Source organism: Pithys albifrons, chromosome 4, assembly GCF_047495875.1.
Source record: "Pithys albifrons albifrons isolate INPA30051 chromosome 4, PitAlb_v1, whole genome shotgun sequence".
Taxonomy (NCBI): Eukaryota; Metazoa; Chordata; class Aves; order Passeriformes; family Thamnophilidae; genus Pithys; species Pithys albifrons.
In genome coordinates this window covers 49,073,670-49,088,895 of record NC_092461.1, presented here as the reverse complement: position 1 = coordinate 49,088,895, position 15,226 = coordinate 49,073,670, and the positions used below count along the sequence as shown (strand labels likewise).

The window sequence follows — 15,226 nt, the reverse complement described above, 5'->3', positions numbered from 1 at the left end:
ACTAAGCAGCTGAAGAGGTTCTAGTTTAGGAATACAGCAGCTCAGATTTCCCACATGCCACTTTTGTTTATCACAAGATATTACTTCTTTCAAAGTACATTTCTATTTCCAGACAAATTTCTCTCAGGACCCATCCTTTCACCACATCTTGCTTTATAAAACCAAGCCAGACTCAAAAAAGGAAAAGTTTCAGAGAAACTCCACTTCAAAATAAGTCAGTCTGTGTGTCAGTATATTTGTAATAACTTTACCCTATTTAAGTAATTGCTTAAATCCACATAAGGAAAATACTGCTTTACAATTTGTGCTTTTACTCAATTTCTAAGAATAAAAATCTTCTGTTTCAAAGCAGGCAGTCACAAGAATTACTTGTCTTAAGACACTACAGACCTACACAATACATCTTCACTATCTCATTTCCCTGCACCGGGAACAGCGTTCCCTTGCCAGGCATCCTGCAGGAATGTTCAACCTCCTCAAGCAATTTCATCACCTCGGCAACAGTTCACAGACCAACAGACAAGGCGTAAGCTGAACCTTCTTACTGCTTTGCGGTGTTAGAACAGTTTAGTCCATGTATACTCATCTTTCTACCTGCAAGTTAGGAAACTAACAGTTGCAAGAATAAAAAAATAAAACACACACATCCCCCCCTACATCATCTGCATCTGCAAGATCTTCTCAGATAGGCAAGTGAACATGAAAAGCACAATGCACTGTAAACAGAAATCTTATGTAGCAAGATGTACATAATTTTCCCCTCAAAAACTTACTTACTGTTGAACAGAAACAGTATTTACAGGTGCAAATACCTAATCTAACATTCTGCAGCTTTGATCAAATAACAGTACAGCACATTTATTTTTAAGTACCAAAACAATTTCTCCCATCTCAGAGATTAATTTCTATAATAATATAAAGAAAGCTATTTTTCATGTTTTGCTGCAACTTTAGACCACATTTTTAAATGTCAGCTAAGTCTTTAAAGAACACAGTAAAAATCACTGCAGCTAAGCAATCCAAACCAAGGATTTATCCAGAGAGATGTAAAACACAATGTTCACATAATGCCAACCTCCAGAAGAACACAAGTCTTCCTGTATTCAGCAAGCAACACTCAGAGCCCTAGACACAATATTTAGAAGATTCTCTGGGATTTTTCCTGAAGTTGCTCCTTTATAGCTTTAAAAAGTTATTTATAGACTTTCAAGTTTCAGCACTACATGGAGACTAAGCGTTGCAGAGGAAAAAAAAAGGTACTTTTTTAAAAAATAAAGCAAACAAACAAAAAACCAGCTTGGTATGATAAACAGCTTCAAGTAGGGAAATAAAAAACAGAACTACTTCAGTCTTGGTAAATTTCTCTAAGTCATCTGGCCTTTTTAAGGCAACTCAATATATCAATGAAGTCTGTAAACCAACAACTTATGAGACTTTCACACCAGAGCAGACAGAAGTCCACAGGTACTGCTACGGTGCTTTTCCAGGGGAAGGCCAATAATAATTATAATACGCAGATATCCAAGGGGATACAGACATGACACAATCAATTCAAGCACTGAAAACAGTACTGAGTGATGCAGCTATTGCCACTTAAAAAGTATATACAACCTTCTCCTCCATCCTTCAGCTGGGACCCTGAAGTGCTCTGAGCACAGAGCCAGACTCAGAGGCAGCTCCCTGGCCACTTTACAGGTTTGGGCCCAGCTGAGCTGCACAGCACTCAGATCAAAGCCCTCTCATACCTGCCTGTCTTGAATCACACAGAAATGAGCTCCTGTGCATTTCTATCAATCTCATGAAAACAGAGTCTCAGAAATGCAGAAAATGGACACCAATGAAAAGCTTAAGCAAATCTGTTATCTTTGTTTCATAATCCCAGCATATCTTGAACACTGGAGATAGTCACTGATGCAAAGTCACGTTCAGCTGAACACAGCACACAAAAGGATCCTGTCCTCGATTACTGTCCTGATTGCCCAATCAAACATTAGAGAGCAACTTCCCAAAGAGGCAGCTTTCCACAATTACACCTTTCTCCTACTGGAATTCATGAAGATTTAGAGTGTGCTTTAAATCGTTCTTGGTAGAAAGAGAGGAGAGTCCATAAAAAACCAGATGCTGCCACACAAAAGCAGGTAGTAAGTTTATCTGTAGAAAACAAAGTAATGCACATAAGAAAAAACAAAAAATTCCAAGCACAAGTACAGAATGACAGGCTCCAAGGTAACCAATACTACTCAGCAGGGGAGTGGGACAACATGTTTATAGACTATAATAAACAGATCTCTGAAACAAACTAGATGACAAAGCAACAAGGTGCTCCACTCAGTCAGTTATCAGGGATAGCACCACAGCTTGCACTGTGTCCTCTTGCCTTCCAAGAAACACAGGACTATTTCGCTATCACATACTAAACCAACCCCTACTGCTCAGGAAACCCCTGAACTGCAAAGCATCACTGTATGTTGGCCCTATTCTAACATTCTTCTCCTGTCATCTTGCACTGTGGTCTCTGCCACAAACAGAAGGAAAACAAGACAGACTTGACTTGAACAGCAACTCTCCTATTTCGTGGTATCAACCAACACAGGTTTACCAAATATGGCTCCCAAACTTTATTTCCTATTTTGCAGGACTATTAGTGCAGTTGATAAATACAGCTCTGACCACTTCATAGTCCTCTCTGGAACAATGGTAACACATTGTGCTGAATCAGTAAGCTGCAGAAGAAAGCTAACATGGCAAACATCGAACAAATTAATCTCTTGAAAACAGCTCTCTGCGATATCACTGAAAACTCTTCAGGTAATACAGTGATTGTAGAATGAAAATTTCCTTACAGCAGCCCCATCACTATTTAATAACATACCAACACTGACATAGACAATTATGTAAGTTAGGTATAAACTAGCAGGACAAGAAAAATTAGCAAAGACTGGAGAGTGACAAAGACATTAAAAGGTTAATGACAGATACCTACCAATATGTAATGTTCAGTTACATACATGCTACAGAGGCAGGTAAAATGTCTTACCCATCTTCCTCCCCTTAAGAGAGCAAAGTATGTATCTTAGTTCTAGTTTTAAGAAAACAAGGCAGATTTCACATCACTGTACAGAAGAGGGAGAGCAGTGGATGTTGCCTACCCAGATTTTAGCAAGGCTTTTGATGCTGTCTCCCATAAGGTCCACACAAAGAAGCTGTTGGTGTTCTGGATCAATGAGCAGAGTGAGGGGAACTGAAAACTGTCTCAACAGCTGGGCCCAGCGGGTGGTGCTCAGCGGCACAAGGTCTGTTTGGAGGCCAGTGAGTAGCACAGCACTCCAGGAGTCAGTTCTGGGTCCAGTCCTGCTCAGCATCCTCATTGGCGATCTGAATGATGGGGCAGTACCCTCAGCAAGTGTGCTGACCACACCAGACCGTAAGGAGTCCCACTGCCATCCCCAGCACAGCAACCTCATGGCTTTCAGCAAGGGGATGTGCAAGGTCCTGCACCTGGGTAGGAATAGCCACGCACCAGCACCTGCTGGGAACTGCCCAGCTGGAGAGCAGCTTGGCAGAAAAAGACCCAGAAGTCCTGGTAGACACCAGACTGAACCTGACCAACATGTCTTGCAGCAAAGAAGGCAAACGGCATTCTGGCTGCAATAGGCGAGTACTGCCAGCCTGCTGAGGGAGGCGACCCCTCCCTTCATTCAGCACCTGTGGGGCCAGATCTGGAGTTCTGAGCTTCCCAGCACAAGAGGGACATTTCCATATTGGACAGAGCCCAGCAAAGGGACACAGAGATGATTAAGGGACTAGAGCACCTCTCCAATGAAGAAAAGCTGAGAGCTGGGACTTCAGCCTAGGGAAGAGAAGACTCTGGGGTGATCTTATCAACATAATGAACACCTAAAACAAAGGTAGTAAAGACAACAAAACCAGGTTCTTTCCAGTGGTGCCCAGTGAAAGGACCAGAGGCAGTGGACACACACACAGAAACACAGGAGGTTCTGTCTGAACATCAGGAAACACTTCTTTTGCTGCGAGGGTGACCAAGCCCTGGCACAGGTTGCCCAGGGAGGTTGAGGAGTTTTCATCCTTGAGAGTTATTCAAAAGCCATCTAAATACAGTCCTGGGTAACCAGCTACAGATGGCTCTGTCTGAGAAGGGGAGTTGGACCAGATGATATCCAGAGGCCCTTTCCAATCTCAGCCATCCTGTGATCAGTATTGAGGACTTAGTGCTTTCAGGATGTGATCTCCACACGTGACTTGAAGGCACAGTAACAGAAGGAGGGTCTTTGCCATCGAAATGCCAGGGGCTCATGTTTTGCTACAGAATTCCTCTAAGGTCAGCAGCACAGAAAAAAAGTTATGCCAAGGAGTCAGGAAAATGTCTGAGAAATTAGACAATCAACAAAAACATTCATGGGTACTAAAATACCCAGATGGAAGTACTCTGTTTCTCTAGCAGGAACAGCAAGATCAGGGACAGCCACTTGTAGGACTGGTAAAATGCTGCACTAGATGCCTGTGATTAGCAACGAATTTTTAAGCTGGCTGACTGGTTTCTTCAGTTCAAAATGTACTTACACTCTTTCTTCAGATGTACCACTTAGGTGACAATGAAAATATCCCCTTCTGAACAAAAGAAAACCAACTCAAAAACCCCACCAAACTATAAGCCCACACTGCAGTGCAAGACACAGCCACAGCCCACCTCACGATGAACACAAAGTCAATCACTGCTTTTAAATAAGCAAACAACCCATAAGCCCCTTTTCTGAAAGAAAGCCGTAATGAAAAGTCTGAATATGAACAGAAAGGAACCACAGGTGGTATGATCCTGACAGGACTACTACAGAGCAGTTACAGCACACCTACATGTTCTTTAGTACTTCTAGAGGATTTGGTAGTAAAGTACAGCTACAGGTTGCCTAAAAACATCGTGGGGTTTCTTTGCAAAGAGAAAAATACACTATAGGAGAATGAGTCACCCTCAATCTGATGCCCTTCTATGGCAGTAGATTCCAGAAGTCTGGGTCGCAAATTCAGGCAACACAAACCAGAGATCTGTCCTCTAGTGCAGAATGCATCAAATCATCATTGTGCATTCACAGATTCTGTTCTGCACAGAATCCTTGGAGCAGCAAAAAAAAAACAACCTTTTTTAACATTTAGCAGAAGGCTATTTCTTCAGCCAGAACACCAGAACAGAGAAACAACTGCATCAACCAACTCAGCTGAGTGAGCGTTCTGAATCTGAAAACAATTAAAGTTGTAAACTATTTAACTATCCATCGTTTCAGTAAGTATCCTCTTGTGACAATAAAATGTGCATGGTTCTAAATTCAAGGATACTTGGAAAACACACACCTAACATGAGGCAGTATCGTTACCCTGAACCACAAACGAACATTAGCTACTAAATGTAGTTATGAAACTGTACACTTGTTTAACTAGAATGAGTAAAACTTAAAAAAACCACACTTAGGCAAAGAAGGGGAAAATGCTATTTTTTACTGTCAGAGCATCACTGTAGTGATTCTACTAAAAAGAAATTGCTATCAAAACAAAAATCCAGTCATTGAAAATCATTATGTGATTGTTAAAGCTCCCTCATGAGTTAATTATTTGCCACCAGGGAGGCTATGAATTTACCAGCACACCAGCTTAAGCCCTGGAGAGGCAGGTTCTGGTCCAGCTGAGGCTACTGCAAGAACCCAAATGACAGCACTCCACCATCTTCCTTTGCTCTCAGGTTTTGGAAGGCATGTCCACTTTGTGCAAAGCTGGAAAATGGCCTTTGATTAGGCATTCGAATGCTATAAAAATATTTTTAAAAGTAAGAACTGTCACATTATTAAACACTTTGTGTCTTGGCTAGAGAAAAGCAACTGTATATTTTGTACAAGTGAATTTATTAAAAACAAAGGACAAACAAGAACTGAATTCTAATTGCTTTGCAATAAAGTCCATGAGCTTATTCACATGCCGAATTAGTTTTAGCAACAGGAAAAGATCATTTAGCATGTCCAGCCCTTTACTTGCCAATTCCTCCAATTCCAAACTTTGAAGTATTCAACAAAAACTCTGACATCACAGAGTCATCTGCATGTCACTTTTAAAAACTTGTTAAAAACTGCCTTTAAATACCACAGACCCTTCTCCTCACACTGCCCTGTCTTCCACTAAATACACATCTTCAAAACCTTCCTCTCAGACACTGCATCTTTGATTTAGATAGGAATGGAATGAGGCCTGGCACAAGGAGTAGAGAGCAAGCACCATGCCAGAAAAACAGGCAGACAAATCTCTTTGTCAGATGCACTGGGCAGGCAAAACAACTCAAAAGAAAGCCCAGCTTCTGAGGTGCACAGCTCATCACAACACCTTTCTAGTGCTGCTGAGAAGAGATTCTCGTTTCCATCTGTCTAAACCCCAGCACGGGACTCCAGGTGCTTCCCCTCCGCGTTTTGGTTCCTCTACCAGAACTCTTGAAGCAGCAAGTTGAGCACCTCCTGCTGAACATTTTGCCTACGGCCACACTATTGCAGGTAACGATCTTGCAGACACAGATCCTGCACCACAAGTGAAAGGAACGAAGCTCTGGCCATTCCAGCAAACAGCCGGTTACACCCGAGCCTTCCATGAGGAGCAGGGCACGCCCTGCCAGACCACGGTCTGACTGCCCAACCTGCCCCACAACGGCAAGAACATCCTTTGATCTGGACCCACTGGACCGTTTTATTACGTATGTGTAAATTACTGCTCTAGAAACACACACATTTTGTCAAAGTCAGCAAATTGTGTATACAATGCCTTCCTCAAAAAAAAACAGAAACTGAGAAAATCAAAACTGCTGTCACTAATGTGGTCAAACACAAAGGAAAGAGATCAACAACCTAAGAAAAAGATCGTCATTAAAGGTCGGACAACAATAACTCATTTATATTAAAAAATATAAATTTGATTAAAACACATAAATCCTCTTTAGAATAATATGTCTTGATATTTACTAGAAAGAAAAAAATGCAGCTCTCATTATTTTCAAGCTGGACAGAGAACCGCAAAATTTCAAACCATAAATGAAAGAAAAACCACTGAGAGATATATTTAGGAAAATTAATTTTGTAAAATGAACAAAAATTAAAATTATACCACACTTATTGAAGTCCGTGACAGACCCTGATGGCTTCAAATAATAACAGAGTAAGGCCGACATTCAACTTCATTCACATGGGCAAGTATTCATTTTCCATTTAGGTTTTTGGTAAAAACCCTGTAGCACAAACATTTGTCTATGTTAAGCCAGTGTCAGACTCCACATTGAAACCTACACAGTGATATTACAACTTTGAGTAGAATCCAGAGATTCCAATCAAAATCCATCTCACTGTATCAGAACTACTCACATACAGAGAGATAACCTGCCCCAAAGGTGAAGAAGGTGAGAGTTTTAGGAAACCTAAAGGATAACAGAGAATGAAGTACAATGAAAGATTGTAAGCAAATTTTAAGAATGCTGTTTTAACATAGGCTTGGCTTAAACTAATCAAGTACTACTGCTGCAGTCCATAGAAAACAAGACACAATTAGCACCCAGCTTAACTAGGTATCATGGCAAACATGGCTGCACAAAGACGTGGGTACAGAGCACAGAGTTTCTTTCTGGGCTGTCTTCTCATGAACAGGTAAACTAAGCTGGGGGGTACAACCACCCTCAGCTACCAGAGAGATTTACTGGTTCCCTCTTGAATGCAGGTTGTCTTGGGGGGTGGCTTTTGCTGAAGACAAATTTCCTAAGATTACTAAGTCTCTAGGAGCCTTGGTACCCTCATCTGTTGAGCTGCACTGCTGTGATCAGAAATTAAACTGGCAGATCTTATGCTGGCAATAAAACAATGACAGTGAAAGTTCCAACACAGTTAATGGTCAGTGTAGCTGTGAGGCTTGAGAGACGAAGACAAAATTTTCAAAGACTGCAAATTCTACAGTTCCATTGCTCCTCAACTGGAAGCAAACCAACAGGTGACCAGTGCTCCCACCTTACACCTTTCTACTCAGTTTTACAGCATCTTTCAACTGTTCAGAATGGTCGAACTTCATACCGTTGTATCAGTGAGTACACATTCTCTCTCAGATAAAACAAAAAATTCTTTAAATGATAACACACTAATTCTCCTTGGAGGGGAAGGGTAACAGAAAAGGAAGCAATGTTGGTTGACTGCCTTTTTTTTTAAGGACAGAAGGACTCTACGAAATAAGAGCACAGAGTTTATTGTCAAAATGCCAGAAAGACAAAATAAGATCTGAAGTCCAGATAATTATTCCTGCAGTGGAGTAATTAATGCGGTGTCCACCCTTGTTTGAACTGTCAGACTTACAGTTTTGGACAAAACACATGTGCACCCTGAAAATTGCATTTGCTCTTTTATTTCAGTATTTTTTTCTGCAACTATCTCCTCTCTATTTACAATCCTCTGGCCACTGCAACCAGGCCTTGTCTTCCTGTTCTCTCTGGGCATATACAGATGCCAACCACTGTGGTCATCTGTTTGAAGTTGTTTCTAAGAGCCAAATCCTTAGTGGACACTTCAGTGAATCCAAGCTTTAAAAAAAAGTCTGTATAACTGAAAACCAGAAGCAGTTTTTGTATGTTTTTTCCTGCATAAGGGGGTGTTGAGTTTATGCAGAGAAGAAATAGCAGCTTTTACAGGAAGCATCGTATATTTAACTACCTAGATTGCTGCCAGTGGAATCACTGCAATAAAATACCTCAAAGTCCCTTCTCTTCTTTACATAACTCTCAAATACATCTGTTTAAGCCACAAGTGATTAACTGTGCCATAACTATGCTTCGAATAAAAAAAAGTTGTTTTCTGACAGCTCTGGCTTGCAATGCCAACCTTAAAACATGACTACTGATATCTTAATCCATTAATGTTACTTTATCATTGTCTAACAATATGCTCAAACCTTACAGACAATTTGAGAACAAAAAAAGAAGGAACATTTGTGCCCCAATTACTATTTTACTAAATTCCTTGTGACAGGTCACAACTACTCTTAGCCCAGATCACATTCACGGTGCAGTTTCACATTACAGCAGCCAAAATAAACTTGCTGCTTTCAAAATGGAAGGAACTCAACCCTGCTTCCTCTTCCTCACTCCCAACTCTGCGCCCTGCAGCATTTTTCAAAATCCCCACCTTTTTTTCCATCTATTCTCATGCTCACCCAACCAGGAGATAAACCAGTTCAACTTCCTAATCCACAAAACTGCATTTACTCACTTTACCAGGGCTATCTTTATATCATTTCAGCAAATTAACTCAGTTTCCTGTGGGATCAGCCACTTTCAGTTACAGTGCAAGGGAAGAGGTGGAGAGAATAAACCTCCGCCTTCACAAGAGAGCAATTACTTTGGCTTACAACATCTCAGGAAAGTTTCAGCAACAACACTGACAAATCGTCACATATGCACTCTCTAAAAAGCAGAGTCTGGCTGTGACAAACAATGTTTTTGTAACCAGAAGAGGACCCGGGCAGAGAAAGTCCAAAGATGCCGAGCCTGCATACAGGTAATCTTTCACATTCAACTAGATCCTTATGATGCTTATGTGTAAATTCTGATGCTTAATTTACCAAATTATCATTCTTAAATAACAATATTGAACTAAGATCAAATCTTTATGCACTGCTGCTGCATGTATGAATCCTATTCCAGTCTGTGTAGTCACAGTGGAAGTGCAAACCTTCTGGTGCAGCCAAAACAGTTTATTTTGAAAAAAGTGTTTCCAGCCAAGAGTCTGATGAAAATAATATTGGAATGATAGTCATACCCTATCATCCTTCCGTGTCTTCTGAAAGAAGAATTTAAATTTGGTTATACTTTCAAGAAATTAATCCCAAAACCAAAGTCAACACTTTTTCTGTTACCAAATTTTCATCAAACAGCTGTAACTCAGAGAATTCAAATACTACATCAGTTTGTTTTCCCACTGATTAAACAATCTATTCCTATTTGTGGCAGGCTACTTGCACTTATGCAAGATAGATTAGGGAACAGTTTAAAGCATACCAAAATAAATCACCTGAGCTAAAAGAAGTACTGTATTATCTGCAAAAAACTTGCAGATTTTCCACTTAAGAACACAACAGTCAATCCCTTCTTTTCCCCAGCTCTGGGCAGCACCGCAGATCACACACACACAAACGGCAGAGAGGCTCATGCTGGGGCTGCCTCCCTCTCCTCAAGGGGACAGGTCTCGCTCTCCCAACGCGCCTCTGGACGTACAGAGGGAGTTCAGGGCTCAGCAAACACTTTCATTATCAGGAGATCGCGCTCTCTCTCTCTCTGAGCACAGCCCAGACAGCTCCACATCCCTGCTGGCTCCCTGCGATACCACACCCTCCATCAGCTCCTTCCAGCAACATCTGCTCGAGATTTTTAACAGATTTGCTCATCAGTAAATGCAAAGGGGGGGGGCGTGGTGATTTGCCAGAGGAGCTGCCACAGATCCACTGATAGTGCTTGAAACAACGTACAGACTAAAAATGTACCTTCTTGCTGGGTACTTCTTTCCACAGAAACTGATTATAAGAGAATATAAACAATGCAGGCAATGCAAAGTACACTACTCAGATTTTCAGTTCAGGCATGAGCCTACAGTAAGTAATATTCAAATAACATAAAAAGGCATTGGATAGATTATAAAGGGAAAACAAAGTCACATAAGAGCAAGATCACTCTTCTCCCAAAGATGACTGCACATACAGAATCACTGAAGCTTCAAACGAACTTTTCTTGGCTGCATTACTGGTTTCAAAGCCCTCACTGCCAGAAAACCTACTATATGACACCTCTTAACACATACCTTAAATACCCTCCATTTAACCAAATTCATTACACCTCATCTTTAAAAGGAGAGAAAAAAAGCACATTAACATTGTGTCAAGGACCACTTAGAAATTACATCTTACCCTGTGTTAGGATTGAAATGGCTCAGCTGACAATTTTCTTAGTACAAGGTAAAAACCAAGTCCAAGCCTTAAGATGGAGATGAATCCTGTCCCTGAAGGTGAGTTCATTCACGGAAAGCTGTTTATGTAAGGTGAAAGACTCCCCTTCTACAGATCACCAAGTCAAACTGTTCCTCTGAGGTTTCGTAATAACTAAGGAAAGGGTGTTTGTCATGGTTACACCCACTTCTTAACCCAACAGAAAATTAAAACATATACTAAGAAGAATTTTCCGAGATTAATTTATCTATGAAATTGTATTGAACTTTCTTCACCAAAGCACAAAGTCTCCTGCCCCAAAAGAGGTGCATTAACAACAAAGTATAATTAACACCCACTGCAACAAAAGAAGGGCATCTCTTTTTCAAATATTAAAGACATTAACTATTTACATCTCTAATATTCTGTGAGGTTTTTCTCAAACTGCAGGCCATACCCAGTTTTTCTCCTATTAAACTTTTCATATTCAGTTTACAGAGAACAAACTGCTCGGAGTAACAATTGCAAGGTACCGATCTTAGTAAATCAAACATGCTAGAAAAACAAAAGCTTGGCCTTGCATCCATTCAAGAAATGAACCCTAATACAACTGCAAAGTCAAGTATGACCTTGTCTTCTATGAACTCTCTTCAGTGCCACCAGCTCCCAGACATCTGAGTGAGGCTCCAGCTCATTTGAGAGAGGACTAAAAACAACCATCAAGGTACAATATTAACCAGCATTTTCAAAAGCACTGGTTAGGAAGTACTTTCAGATGATGAGTAGGCGTGCTCAGGAGTCCTCCAATTATCTGTGGTTCTACAGTTACTTTTTCCTTTTGTCTTTGAAGTGTTTTACCATTCTCTGAGTTGCTGCATGAATAAGAGGGATAACAAATTACACAGAAAACCTGATAAAAACTGTAGAACAGAATGAGAGACACTGCACCAAACCACACTGGAAAAAACTACTTCCTCACATTTTGGAGACTTGGTGAAGCAATACTTCAGGAACAGGAGGCTTTCCAAACACACTTCACTCTCTTCACTCATCTACACTGATAATATTAAACACAAGGTATCAAATACTTTATTATAAAAACTTGAACTTGTCCTGTATCCTGAACACACAGGGACTGCATCAATAAATACCTTGTGTTTTAAGATGTGAAGATTCTTTAGATACAGAACATTAGATCCATTACTGAAAGCAATCTAATTGATCATGTTTTAAGTACACTACAAATGAAACCATACAATGCAGAATTATGACCCCAAAATCAGATTTTGAGAAGCAATTATCATTCAGAATACAGACTGAAAAAACCTAAGTGACCATTGTCAGAGGCCACTGACCACTGTCTGCAGCACAGACCAAAAAAGCCTAAAGTGAGAGGGGAAAGAAAGATCCTACAGACATGAGACGTTCCAAGATCCTAACAGCTGTGAGCATCCAGATGAGAATTTATTAAGCTCTCTGGAGCGTAATCTACGTTGACAGAATAGAAACGAGCACAGCAATGCTACTGATAAAATTCAACTGGCATTTCCAGCACACGTATGTGCCTCAGCTCCACTTATGAATCACTCTGATTTCACTGCATTGCAAGTTCTGAGACACAGACACTGCACTTTCAGGAAAATTATATTTATGAAGTGGAAATTTCTAACTTGCAGCTCAGATCAAGGACCCACTTGATTTTTCAGAATAAGTCATTACTTAACAGCACTTCTCCAACTTTCTCCACATATTAATTACCACACATTATGTATCAAATAGTTTTAAGAGCTGCTGAAAGAAATTAAAAAACAAGGAAGAATTATGGAGACTGAAGGGGCTGATCATATTTTACATCAATAAGTCAACAGAACAGGTGACATTAAAGACAAAACAGATGAGCTCTCTCACTCCAAGCAAAGTGTGATAATTACATGTTAAATGTTTTCTAAGAGTCTATCAACATTAAAAAAGAAAGAAAACCCACTGGGGTCCTTTCAAGTTCAAACTCCTAAATCTTAGTCCAAATCCAAACAGTGCAAACAGTAAGTGGAAGAACTCCTAGTAGAGCATCACCTCTCAGTTTGTCACTCTGAAGGAAGATGGTGTATGCCAAATTTAATGTAGCACTGTAGGCAAAGCCAATTGATGCCCTAGGAATGGTTGGCCTCCTAGGAAGCAGAATCCCATAAAATATATTATCAGGCTAAGGGCAAAAAATACACTCCACACTAAAACACTTCAGGTTTGGGACCTATTTTATCTTTAGAAGTTTCTTTTCTCTGTTTAAGGGCATGGAGGGGATCATTAGGTTGAAATTGTGTCTTTAAAATGACCTCTTTTCCTCACTGTACACTCTCAAACCTCATCTGTTTTAAGAGGCATCTCAGCAAGCACTGGCCTAGGAAAACTGATATAACTACAAACAACTGTGAAGACACTGGCCTACTCTGCAACGTGGTAGGATCAAAACGAGAACAGCACAACCAAGAGCCCATGCTTTTTAAGACTTATAAATATTTAAATACCATCTATATCCATTAAATAACATTTATCTGCAGTGTTAAAAAAATTAGGTACCTATCCAGCAAAGATTAAAGATATCGATTTATCATATATAAATTTGTAAGAAATTAAAGTTACAGATTTTTTAGGAATTCCTGTATGAAAGAGCACAAGTAAAATTTACAAGCTATTACACATACCTTTTGCAGCTGCTACGGAAGAAACATTTGACAACCACACAGAGCTGTCAAATACACGTCAAGCAGAGAAGAAAATTTGGTTCATGGATTCATTTTCTCTCCAGCACTCCCGTTTCTCCCCAGTCTGCAATTTCCCTCCCTCAACGCTACATAAAGTTAGCTGCGGTGTTTCCCGGCAGGCAGCTGTCATTCCCACCCCAGATACGCTGCCCAGCACGGGCGATGTGGCGATCGGGCCTCCCTTTGTACCCGCATAGACCGTGGGGGCGGCGGGGCCGGGAGCGCACCCCGCGCTGCGAGTGTCACAGCGCGGCCGCCTTGCCTTTATTATCCCCGCTCCCGTCATTGCCTCACACGCCGCGATCCCCCGGCCTGCATTGTCTGCCTCGCTCCATCCCTCATCAATATGGACACGTTCTCGCTCCTCCGCCAGGGATCCCCGGGAATCCACCTCCCCGGCCGGGGATCCCCAGGAACCCCCTCCTCGGGGCCAGAGGCCGGGATTTCCCGGGCCGGCCGGAGCCCCCGCGGGCCCGCGGCGAAGGTGGCGGCCCTGAGCCCCGCGGGGGGCGAAGCTGCCGCCGGCGGCGCCGGGAGAGGCCGCTCGGGACGCCGGGCCGGGCCGGGCCGGGCCCGCCGCCGCCACCGCCCCGGGGCCCCTCCCCTCGGCCCCGGGGGGCCCCTCCCCTCCCCTCCGCCCCCCGCCGCCCCTCACCGGTCGTTGAGCTGGTCCTCGGTGCCCGGCAGCGGGTGCACCACGAAGTGGATCGAGGTCATGTTCCGCGCCGGTGCCCCCCCCGGCGGCGGCGGCGGGCGGCGGGCGGGCGGGGGCCGGGCACACAATGGGGGCGGCGGGGGAGGGGGCGCTGGGCCTCGGTCCCTCCCCCGCGGGGGTTCTTGGCGGCCCGGCGGGTTTGGGCTGTGTGCGGCCGCGGCGCTGCAGGCTCGGGGCGGGGCGGAACGGCCGCAACGGCGGCGCTCGGAGCTGGGCCCGCGCCGCGCTCACGCACGCGCCGCCATCTTGGCTTCCAGCGGGCCCTGCTCCCCGCCCCTCCCCCGCCCTCCGTGCGCCGGGCCGGGCCGGGCCGGGGGCGGGGCCTCACCGGCGCGCGGCGGCGGCGGCGTGCGTGCGGACCCCGCGCCACTGAGCGCGCCGCCTATTGGCCCGGCGCGGGGCCCTCGCGGCGGCGCCCGGTGACGTCATTGCGCGTGAGGGACGTAGAGCACCACGTGCCTTTCCCCCCTCAGCCCCCCCACCCCCCCCCCCCCCACTCTCCCGGCGCGGATTCCTCAGGCGCGGGGCGGGAGCGGGAGCGGAACGGGGGGAGGCCCCGCAGGGCCCTGTGCGGGAGCGGGAGGGAGGCAGGCAGGCAGGCCACGCCGGCCCCGCCGGGTCCGGAGCTGGGAGTCGGGAGGGAGGCCTCGCCGGGCCCTGTGTGGGAACAGGGATTTCCGCCGGTGCCCGCAGGCGCTTCACACCCACCGCTGCTCGGCACCTCCACCCCGCGGCCCGTGCTCGCCCCGCTCCTTGC

General features: G+C 43.7%; 1 protein-coding gene across 1 annotated transcript in view; it reads right to left on the bottom strand.

Annotated features, from left to right (window-relative positions):
- Positions 1 to 14,728, bottom strand: part of UBR5 (ubiquitin protein ligase E3 component n-recognin 5) — an 81,936-nt gene extending 67,208 nt beyond the window's left edge. The window contains exon 1 of the mRNA XM_071554055.1: positions 14,410 to 14,728. Coding sequence (XP_071410156.1) covers positions 14,410 to 14,471 — 62 coding nt within the window. The 5' untranslated portion in view covers positions 14,472 to 14,728. The remainder of the gene's footprint in view (positions 1 to 14,409) is intronic.
- Between the last annotated feature and the right edge of the window lie 498 nt (positions 14,729 to 15,226).